Source organism: Cheilinus undulatus, linkage group 1 (genome assembly GCF_018320785.1).
Source record: "Cheilinus undulatus linkage group 1, ASM1832078v1, whole genome shotgun sequence".
NCBI classification, from domain to species: Eukaryota; Metazoa; Chordata; class Actinopteri; order Labriformes; family Labridae; genus Cheilinus; species Cheilinus undulatus.
Genome location: NC_054865.1, coordinates 53662933 through 53674918, shown reverse-complemented (window position 1 = coordinate 53674918; position 11986 = coordinate 53662933). Strand labels below are relative to the sequence as shown.

General features: G+C 40.3%; 1 protein-coding gene across 14 annotated transcripts in view; it reads right to left on the bottom strand.

The window, feature by feature from the left end:
- neo1a (neogenin 1a) overlaps positions 1-11733 on the bottom strand; it is a 246610-nt gene extending 234877 nt beyond the window's left edge. For 13 of the 14 annotated variants that reach the window (XM_041787345.1, XM_041787315.1, XM_041787363.1 and 10 more), the window contains exon 1: positions 10484-11037. In XM_041787345.1, the coding sequence (XP_041643279.1) occupies positions 10484-10577 (94 nt within the window). In that variant the 5' untranslated portion in view covers positions 10578-11037. Of the gene's footprint in view, positions 1-10483; positions 11038-11634 lie in introns of those variants that run through there. The other variant, XM_041787290.1, reaches the window with a different exon arrangement.
- Positions 11734-11986: the final 253 nt, after the last annotated feature.

The following is an 11986-nucleotide window of genomic DNA, read 5'->3' as shown; positions in this document are numbered from 1 at the left end:
GAGCAATTAGCATTTTCTCTTGCCAAGCTTCAGGTTATTTTGTGTAAAAGCTGTGTATTTTTATATGAAAGCAGGAAAAGCCCGTCGTATTTGAAGTGAGAGCTGCTGAGGAATGCATTCATTCAACTGTGAAGGTCCAAGAAAGCCCAGTCAAAAAAGACAGCAACTTCCATTACATCATGAGCAGTGCATTAAAAAGGGCTTTAAGCAGTAATTTCACCATTTCAGCTGCTTCTCTTGACCTCCGTTAACTTCAGATGAGCTCAGAGTTGAGGAGAAACTGGCTCCAATAACACGGTGGGAAGTCAGAGCAGCACAGTCAGTGGAGCCCCATGCCAGAAGGGAGCTCCCAGCGGCACAAAGGAGCCTCTATCTTGTGCTCAACTTTTCAAAGACTCGTTTCAACTCGGATTTAGCAGCAGAAACATCAGTTAATACCTGGAGAATTTTTCCAGGGGTCACCATGGAGCAGGTGACATCAAAATAAAACCTGGGAGGTTGACTGGGAAGCCCTCAAGACTTGCTGATATATACATGACTAAAACAGAGCCAATGCTGGTCTTAACTCTAAATCCTAAACTGTTTAAACTTAGAAGTCTGAGACTCAACAATCCAGAGCTCTGCCGTGCTTTGCAAGCTGAGACAGTGCCATGGAAAAGTACTGCATGTAGGACAAAAAAATGACTCCTTCTTCTATTTTTGCTAAAGTTTGAACTCACTGTCTACAGTGCCATATAACTAAAGTGGTTTCTACAGATTTCCAGATTGCTGCCTAAGCAATTCAGTCCTTGGACTGTGAAACAGATGAAGAAACTATGGAGAAATATTACGACTTGAACAGAACAGTTCTCATACAACTCACGAAGTTGTAGAAGCTCATAATCTATTAAAACATGATTAGAAATCCTGGCTGGAGCTGAGCTCTGGTGTTGACTTGGTTTGAACAAGCATCTGAAAAAGTAAAGTGTTGTGAAAAAATTTCAAGCAAGGCTTGCCAGTGCACATATCAATATTTTCTAATGGAAAACATCAGATTTTAATTCAGCAAGAATCAAACCAAACCAAAACCAGACAACTGCAAAACACCATGCAGTTCACAGCTGTGCTCAAAGCTGTAATTTGTCTTAAGGTATATAAAGACTTCACAAATCAACACACTTTCCACGCTTTGTGCTTCTCCGAATATGTTCTGACCACACAAGACTCAATCAATGACACCAAGGTTGCTAGCTGCTTTACAGAATAACCTCAAGGCTAAATTGAACCGACCTAATGTCTCCATCTCTCTGTGAAAGTACATAAACACTTGCTGATGAGAGTGAGTTCATGTCAGGGAACTCTCTGAACCTTGTTGATAAAACAGCTGTTCAAGCCCAGATGGGTGGCACACGCCTATACAAACACCCACCCAAACGTACACACTCATCCCACCAGGTCTTCAGCTGCCAAGAGACACAGCAAGGCACAAGATGATGGCAGCCAGCTCGCTTGAGCGAGACTCACAATCCTCTCTCTGTGACTGACTGCCCCCACACCCTTTCAGCACATGAAAAGTTCCTTTGACTCAATGAAGGCTCAGAGGCTCTGTGTGCACTCAGGTTATTGATACTTTATGGCTATGTATATAAGATCTGTCCCATATTCACATGCTGGTGACCTGAATCCTGGTAATATGCCAGTTACAGTGAAGATGATAATGTTATTTGAGGCAAGATACAATGGGCAAGTTCAGCCACAGCCTGAGCACCTAAAGAAACAAATCTGGGCTGGAGATAACAGGAGTCAAACTGTACCATCCATACCAGACAATTAGGATGAACAAAAATCATTATATTGGAAAAGTTGCATTGATTATTGTTGCCTGTATTTTCTTTGAAGCACATACTATTTAACAGCAGCGCTACACACTGATGTAAACCACTGAGAAGGCTTGAAGGCTATTTGATGGTACTCAGGATGTCCTCCACAAAGAGGCAGGGAACAAAATCATGTCTGAAAGCTGCAGGATGTCAAAGCCAGCAGGTACAATACAACACAATGAAGGCTCTTATTCAATCTGAGGATATCAGCTTATCTTGATTTATAGAAAGAGCTGCTGCCAGAGACAAAATCCAACACTTTCAACTGCATTTAACATAATTTTATCCAATTATATCTTAAAAAAAATCTTTAAAAGAGCAACTGAATAGGCAAGCAGTTTCCAAGTTGAAGGCTGTAGTCTCTGATTGTGCTTCTTACTCTGATGGGTTTGATCTGTATGGCTGTCCTCTAAAGCGTGCCTGCTTCCAGGTCAAGTTATTACACCTGAGTTGTTCAATGATTTTGCTTTTGCAGCCTTCCTCTCGACAATTTTCTTCAAATGACTGTGTCTTCAGGTTCATCATTCTTCAGTAGAAATGTTCTTTTTCTATACAGAAAAATCCCACAAGAGAGCCTGCATACTTTTTTGTTTGATTGATGGAAAGGGTGTATGTCTTACTGGGTATAGATCTCATATCAGAGATTTCCCCCAGATAACTAAGTCAACACTGTCAATTTTCATTCGAGGTTTCGCCCATGTAATAGAACCGTTTCATGTAAAGAATGTAGGAAATAAAGCCAGCTTTGTCCCTCAACTGCTTACCAAAAATGTCAAGTCAGCCTTGATTTTTCTTGTTCAATGAAACACTGAGAGGGTTTAAAAACGAGAAATCACAAAAATGAATGGGCTTCTTTTATTAAGCAAAGTATGATATATGCCCCACAGGGCTGTAAAACCAGTACCGTGTATAACAGAGCCTTGCACTCATTAGTCCTGGCTCATCTGACAAGCACAGCTTGCATGCGTCATAATCTGGAGCAGCTGCCACCACTGATGGGAGACACCATGACAGTAGCAGGGCACAACCAAAACAGTAAAAGTTTAAGGGGAATTTTCAGGGAAAATACAGGCCTCCCAAAAATCTTCATTGCATGCAGAACACTTAAAATCTAAATTCTATAAACACACAGTCATTTGGCTCTGGCATGCTACAGTCACAAGAGGCACACAGTGAAAAGCAGAAGCTAGGCTACCGTCTTTTTTTCAGTTTGCAGTTAGGATGCCATGCTGTCCTGTAAAACATGACCAACTGTGACTGTAGTCTGATGAAATATAAATATTACAGAGTCATGCTAAAAGGCTACAATTGCTATCCAGACATCCTCCCAAGTCTTTCTGTCAGCTCTAGTAGAAGCTTCAGCAAACACTGGGACTACTACTTGCATGTAAAAATAACCTCTCTCTTGTTTTGGTGTGCAACAGAAACAGACACTAACATTTACTGCTGCAATTATACTTAATCCATTTAACAAAATCCTATATTCTATAGCAGTGTTACTTAACCATGCTCAACCAAAGAGCCAAATTGTTGAAAAATACCTTTGCAAGAGCCACAATCTAAGCAGTGAAAAGCAGCAAAAATAGGTTAAAGTGGCAATTAAGATAAGTTAAAGGGGGCAATATGGTCAAAAAGCAGCAAAAAAAGGGTGAAAAGGGGCAAAATCGGCATAAAATACCTATTACTGAGTGAAAAGTGATGAAACTGAAGCAGAAAAGTGCCAAAAAAAGAGCAGAAAGTGGTGAAATTTGGGTGAGAAGTGACAAAAATGTATTGCAGGTGGCAAAAATGGTAATTAACAAAAAAATTAGTGGAAAGTGACTTAAATGAGCAAAAGGCAGCAAAAGATTGGAGAATGGGCAAAAAACAGCAAAGAGTGACAACAATTTGGGAAAAAGTGGGATTTAATTAAAAAAGGCAGCTTTAAATGGGCCAAAAGTGGCAAAAATGGGAAAAAAATGCAAATAGTAAAAAAGCAGGATAAAAGAGTAGGCAAAAAAGTTGCAAAAAGAAGTGACTAAAGTGGACTTAAGCAGTAAAAATTGATTAAAAGTGGCAAGAAATTGAAAATAAGGGCAATGGAAATTTACAGACAAATTTAAAAGTTGACAGTAAAGCCAACTATATAATCGTGGGAAACAAACTGATTAGTGTGACTTGCATTGGATAATTTCTGAGGTCAAAGTTTTCCTTTATTTAGTGTTTCTGGGGGAATAATACTTCAAATTAAGACATAAAAGAGCCACAAGTCATCACTAAAGAGCCACATATCGAGTATCAGTGTTGTATAGTATAACAAAACCAATCTGCTGTTTGTTCCTCCTGCAAAGATGCCTTATTACTTAAGTACAAATAGCAGCACAGTGGCCATGATGCCAGAGTAGATTCTTTTTGACATGTAGCAATAGTTTCAGTCCAGTCTTTGTGTTCTTTTCTCATACTGACAGTATGTGCAATAGCCCCATGGATACTGAAGACTGCACTGTCCCAGAGGTCATTAAGCATGAGTATCATTCAATCACAGCAGAACAGGGAAACCTTTAGAGCAAGCCAGTACCACTGTGAATTAAACATTTTGCATTGTGTTCTATTTTCAGAAATAATGCCAGAGGAAACACAGAAGTCAGCAAGGCGGGCATGTTTCCAGCCATGTCTCAGGCAAAAGGTAAAATATCGTTGATGTAATGCCCCTCGGGTTGTTAGACAGTCTCAAAGGAGTCATCAAACAGAGAAGCACGGACAGCTTTATGGCCTCTCGACACTATTCAACTTCTTTTAAACTCAAAGTAAGTTTTTTAGGCTTTTTTGTATTTTGTTTGGACATGAAAGGGGCAGCAGCAGACACAAAGAAACACACAGCAGACGGATTGGAAAGGTGCTGTGTCCGACATTGTTTTAGTCACAGCAGGAACACCTCTGAAGCCAAGAAGTTCAGCTTTTAAGAAAGAGTTCACTTGAAGTGGGCTGCTTTCTGTGAATTGAACAATCGTAACACGGAAAAGACTGGCTTTCAAAGTACAGAGAACTGATGGTTCAGGACAACAACTATATCTATTCCCCTTTCGCACAACATAAAAGAAAAGGTTTTCCTTTGACCAGGGAGCAGGGTCCCCCCCAGATAATTGATTAGTGGAAGAGAAAAGGCTTTATTCTTAAAGAGCACAAAAAATGCCCTGATGAAACTGATACTGCAGCTACAAATGTGGAACGTTTTAACATAAAATAGCTCGGTTCAAGTTACTGGAAATCCCATAATTACCAGTGTTTGAAAGAAAGAGAAGTTTGCTTGCACTCTTCATGAATACTAAAAGGAAACTAATATTACTGCTTTCTTCTGACACATTCATTGGCTAATTCCAGGAGTTAACTTTTGCAATACATACAGTAAATGCTCAACCTGATTGAGCAATTATAGTCATATGCTCAATTCAGTCAGACTAATTCTTATGCTGGTCATCATTTCTTTTAGGGAAAATGATCTTGTCCTCTCTACAAATGAGACATTTAGCCATATAGCTGCTACTATTAACATAAAAATCCATTTAACGTGCTTAGATTATGAATCCAACCAAATCTTAGTTTTTTTTTTTTTAAAGAACAGGGTTTTTTATGTACATACTTACACATAATATGGGATTGCACCATGGTGCATCCATTATAGAAAATTCTAAGAGCTTAGATTGGTGTCATCCAGCATCTGCTTGGTGAAAAGATAAGTACCTAAAATGCCTATCAATAGTATTTAAAAGTTGGATTTAACAGAAAAATGCTCCACAGCAGAAGGACAGATGAAATGATCAAGACTTCATCATATGAGCAAATGTTAGGAAGAATGAAAGCTGGAGGTTCTAGGATCAGTTCTAGGGTCAGTTCTAGGGTCAGTTCTAGGGTCAGTTCTTGCTACATGTTACAAAAATATAGCTGAAGTTACGTGATGGTTTGAGTGGCCAAGGCATCTTGAAAAGCTCCAATCTACACCATCTGTGCCGAATAGCACACTGTTAGGACTAATCAGCGGGATCTGAGGAGAACAAAGCAGAAGTCATGGGCGGGGTTTAGTTGTACAAGCCAATTGCAATGGCTGCCACGACATGATAGCAATTTTTATCAGAATTGGACCACATTTCTGAATGAAATAACAAGAAAAATAACACTTGAGGCTTTTCACAATGGAAAAGATATTTAAGCTTTTCTGCCGACCTGCTTTGGCAAGAGTTTGAGACAGTTACGTTGTGGTGGTTAGCTGTACTGAGAGTGGTTGTATGCAATGGCTGCTAGTGGAGTGATTAGCTCGGATGTAGCCACAGTGCCGGTTTTGTGAGAAGAGAGCCACGCTGAAAGCTTTTCATGACAAAAAGGATGTTTTTGTTCTTCTCCCAGCCTGTTTCCAGATTGATCTGTGATTACTACGGGTGGGGTCTGCCAGTGTATCCTATGGCTGCTGTGGCGGTAGCTAACAGCTCAGATGTAGCTGTAGGAAAGCTGCAGTTTAACCGGAACTGGGCCATATTTTCCATTGAAACAAGAACTAAGAGTCAAAAAGAAAGCTTGTCTTGGAAGATAAGACTTTTGTGCACGTCTCCTGACCGGCCTTAGCATGAATCTATTCACAGAGAACTCCACCATTCATAACTAGGGCAGCGGTAGCCTGCCTGCTCAGGATAAGCGCATAAACACAACCTTCACTTGTCACACTGATTGATCTGTTATAAAAGTGGCTGACAGAACATTCCTCCAATCACATTCAGGGAATTTTTTTAAAGTCCTGCCTCTCCCAAAAGCTTTCTATGGAAGCTTTCCCAGATGAATGTGAAATATGTCCATGCAGTAGATATATGAAAGTCTATCTGGTGTGTCAGGTTAGAATAACTTACCCATATTCTATGAATGTACTGTTCTATATTTGTGTCAAGAATGCTGCATACTTTTTAAAAATAAAATCTGAATTGGAAAAAGAAAAGGGGATCTTTACAGAAACAAAATACAAGGGTGTGGGCACATTCATGACATATAATCTGTGCTCTCTTCAAGATAGAAAAAGATATAAAGAGGGGCATCTTGAGGCTTGGAATTAATAGAGAAAGTAATTTCATTATCCTTGAATAGGTAGCTATGAAAAATGGCTATATAACATCAAATAAACCAACCTCCAATGCAATATACTGTTAATTAGTTTGTTGTATGATGAAAGGAGGTAGAAATATAAAGTATATCGAGAAATATCCAGACTCGTTTCCAAAAAAGGAAAAATGTGCATTTAACTGAAAGCAGCCTATGAAAGTATATCTAGGCTTCTGACTGAGTATCACTAGAATCAGATGAGCAGGAGAAGCTGACTTTCAAGCTGCAGTGGAGAGAGAAGAAAATCACACTTAAGGCCTGTTTCCTTAGAAGCAGCTCTGATGGAGGCAATTTCATCTTAGGAGGGGGGTCAGCAGAAGCCACGGACTTTTCCCTGATCCTTTCTGGCTTTTAAACCATGACCCTTGGCTTCTCTAAACTGAAAACAACCATGTCTTTACCACCAGAAACCAGCCAGTCTATACCTCAAAAACAATAGGCTTTTAAAGCCAGTCAAACAGCATGTTTAATCTTTATCAAATGTAAGTGAAAAACTGGATTCAAATGTCAAACGTGAGTCAGAGCAGATACTGTTTAAATAGGGCATATAGGATGATTTTCAAGGCTTGCAGTGTTTGTGTGCTACGAGTGATGGAGGCCTTGCTGTATTTTCACTTATCTATAAATCCACAGCTTTCCAACACCGTATAAATTGGTTAAACCCTAGCTATACAAATGATAACAAAAAAACTGAAGTATCTCTTCAGATGACAAAAGCCAATACTGCCACTGGTTACAATAAAAGTCGACTGAAGCCTACAAGCTGAAAGCAGGTGATTACACTGAACCCAAAGCACCCAAAAGATGCACCAGCAGATGTCACGCCATCTATTCAGAGGATATTGATCCGTCTTTAGCCTGCCAATTACTAGCGACAAACTGCTGTGTCTGTTGGGGCAAATCATTTCAATAATTGCAGTCATTTTAACCCCCAATAACCCAGGACGAGTGATTTGAGGGCTGGGAAGCAAACAGCAAAAGGCACAAACAATTAATTATTTTTCAGCCAAGCTCTTCCTCTACTGACCTAGCAGAGAGATCTATTACTATGAACAGCAACAAAGTAAGCCTCCAGATCAGTGGCCATGGCAGATCAGTAGCATTTCCTAATGGGGAAGGTTTTCATTAGTGAGGCATATGAATCAAACACTTGAGCAAGTGTGCAATTATCCGTCTCTCATGGATGGAGGTCATTAGGATTTCATGAGCGATTGGAGCCCATAAATAAATGATCAGTACACAGAATAATGTATACGACAGAGACAGCAGGTGACTCTGCATGATGGCTCAACACAACATGAGGCATTCATGTAGAAAAGATCCAACTACTGTGAGCTGAAGATAAAGTTATGAACTTAAAAAGCTTCAACAGAAACTTTGTTTATGTGGCATTCAGATTATGAAGGTCACGACTGTACTGTGCTCTAAGTTCAGGATGAATGAGATCCAAGTAAAGCCCTCCTACAGCTTTCCCCACAAACTGGGATGTAAGACCACCAGGCATTTCCAAACACAACAACACAAGGGTGGTAAAGTGTGTTCTTAGCAGCAGAGTCCACAGAGAAGACCTTAAATGTGCCAAAGAAAACAACAGTTTGTTTATGAAGTCTGGGTAATGTTGCATCTGAGGTGGTCTGTGGGGATAAAAACCTGGTGAGTGGTCTTACAGGGCAGAAAGTGGCTGAAATGTTTACACACTTCCACAAGTTATTTGCATTGTCCACTGGGAGACAATCAGCACACAATCCCCTCCTAGCAGGATTACAGAGATAAGATAGGGTCTAAATGGATTTTACACTCCTCTAACAGGGACTTGTTTACAAAAGACAAACTATTGAGGTTTTTTTAAAAGTTCTAACAACTTTGAGGAGCTGCAGGAGGAACTGGTAAATAAGGCTGAACTTTGAAAGGTTATTTCAAAGTAAAACTCAGAAAAAGTGAGACTATCTATCATATCTGTCCCCGATGAGACAGAAAGAAACTCAGTTTGGGCTTCAACTCTGCCAACTTTGATAAGTTCTGGCCACAGCAAGGACCTCAGAGAAATGTGTTTTGAATAAACAGATATTTTCAGGGAAGGGGACCCCACAATTAGTAATTTGAGACTCTCTCTGCGTGTGGGTCCCCTTCCAATTCTCTGGAATCAATCAAAGCTCCCAAAGGAACTCCCTGGTCCCCTTAATCTCCTGGTTTTATTACTTTCCAGACAGTCGGCTTGTTTCACCCTACCCCCATCTCTCTTTTGTACTGATCTCCAGCAAAGCCAAGGAGGGGCTTTTTCTTCCCTCTCTCTCTCTTTCTCTCTCTCTCCCTCTCTATCTCCCCTTCCACCACTGCAGAGCGCTTTTCATGCAGGAGAGGGTCTTTCATCAGGCTCCACACGCAAACAGCTAGCACAGGCCTGTCACTCCAAGGCCGGCTGTCTGCTTTGCACATTCATCTTTCTTTGTAAGTAGCAACATAAACAAGCAGCTTTCAAGTTTTTAACACACACCACACTGACACAAATAGTTTGCCTATCACATGAATGATGGGGTGGAAAAATCTGGGCCATGCACTAGAGTGAATTTTATTCACAATTTTTCCAAACCACATGCTGCTTTGTTTGATAGCATCTTAACAGCTTAAATGATAAAGATATGGCCCTGTCACGATAGGGTGTGTGATAAGAGCTGGGAAGACTTTCTTCACATGAATCTCCTCTTTATCTCAAACACTCATGGCTTTGAGTGTGTATTTCAGTAAACCATGTAGATTCAAATCAATACCTCTTGTATCAGGGATCACCTCACTGAAATTTCTCACAGAGTTAGAATAAGGCAGAAAATGAGCTTCACAACACAGTAGTGCATTGCCCTCACTTCAAAACAATTAACAGAAGCAAATGAATTGGGTTCTGTTTATCCATCAGCTAAACATGTATTGACGCCCAGGTAATGAGATGTCTGCTGGACTGATGATGCTGGCTTATTACCTGACAGTGAGCACTAATGAGTCTTTGCATAGTGTGTTTTTTCTCCCATATTAAACTTACTGTAATCTCTTGCATTCTCATAATAGCTGCATGATCTCATTTTAACAAAAATGTATTATTGTAGCTTTTTTTTTCAATCCACCTGCACATGTTTGTGAAACAACTCCAGCATTAGTATGCATCATTTGAAAGACAAACAGTGAAACTGCCACAGCCTCTGTGCAGACAAAAGGACACAGTGTGAAAAGCATGTTGCTTTACTGCTTCAAACAGGGCTGGTCTTTGAGTAAACGGTGTGCCTGTTATGATAAAGCAGCCTACTTTTAAAGTTACCCAAATGGTGCAACAGTGGCTGACTTAAAGCCAGCAGTATTACATTCCTAGCTCCATGTCTGATTCCAAAGCCAACAGCTTTCATTCCGTGTTTCCCTTCTCCCTCACCAACTATATGCAGGTAAGTTTCCTCCATTACGCCGTAAAGAAGCACACAATTCAACACAACAACTGGCAGTGTATTCAATGATTTTACCTTTGTCGACATGCTTTGCCGCGTTGGTCTCCGTGTAGAAGAGAAAGGTGAGACAGAGGAGAGAGAGGAGCGACAGAGCTCCCCGCTCGGCCATCACTTTTCACAAATAAATCTTTGCAGGCTTCAGGAACCCAGGAGAAGCTTCCAAAAAAGAAATCCTTACAATCCCCGGCCACCTCCTGTGAATGCACAAGGGGGGAGAAAAAAAGTTCAAAGTCCTAAAATGTGCAGAAACATCCGGAGCCAGGTACTTTTAAAACTAGCCGGATGAAACATGTAGCTGGAAAGAGAGAGCCGCAGGTTAGAGAGACTGTTTTCTCAACTTGGTCGAGGCAGAGGTCGGAGAAAAAAACACTGAAATCAATCCATTGCCACGGAGGCGCAGCGCAGAGGCGAAAAGATTTGCGAGCGACTGAGCACCAACGTGCCGACTTAACTACTCCGGTTTGTGCCAAGCGCGTAAAACGACAGCGAAAGACCACAGTTTGTAAAAAAAGATAAGATCCGACCAAAGGAGAAATCTCCGCCGCGGCCAGCTCACTGCTCACGGACGGGACGTAAGAGAGCAGCGTGTTGAAGGGCTGGATCTCAACCGGCTCCCCGGAAAACAGGGTGTGGAGTCACACGGAAGTTTGGATCCTGGCTGCCTTTGTGTCTAGGCTAAAACTAAAATATGGTGTGGGATTTCAGTCCCTAAACAACACATTATGACACTACAGGCTTACCCGTGTGTCTAAAAATTAACACATAACACGGCATAAGAAATAAATTATTCATAACCCCAATCCCCAAAATAACAACAGTTTCCTATGAGATATCTGCGCCATTAAACGACTCCACTCGTCATTCACAATGGATGAGCGTAAAAACTACATGCACCAGGCGCTTTCCTAAAATCCTACAACACTGTAAACCTTTTGCTGACTTTTCTAACATACATTTTTAAAGTTTACAATATGTTTTATTTGAGTTTAAGCCCGCACAAAGGTCTGCTCTTTCTCAAAATCATATTTAGGCGTTGAAGTAAGTTAAGTTAGCTTGCTCGAACTAACGGTTTAAGTAAGCTAATAAAGCTAACAATAGCTTGCTTTGAAATATCAAAATATCATGATTCCAAACTAAAAAACTTGGTACTACTTGACGCCACTTACCTTTATGCACATAACTATACATTAAAGGAGTACTAGTCGATTTTAATGACAGATATTCTGATTTAAATAGTTATAAAGTTGTCAAAATAGCTGTTACAGCATGAACCCGAAAAAAAGATGGCAGCCGGAAATGGCGCTTTGTCATCTTGTCTGATGCAATAATTTAGTAATTTAAGTAGCCTAAATCTAAAGCTGATTCAAATTTTTTTTGTTGTGTTTTGTTTTGAATATTTTCCTTATTTTTATTGAATTTCAGTCGCTTGATACCTCCCGACTTTGGTGGAGAATAAAGAAATATCCACCTTATTCTTAGTTGTTCTACTGCAGCTATGGATGAACTTCCGGTACGGTA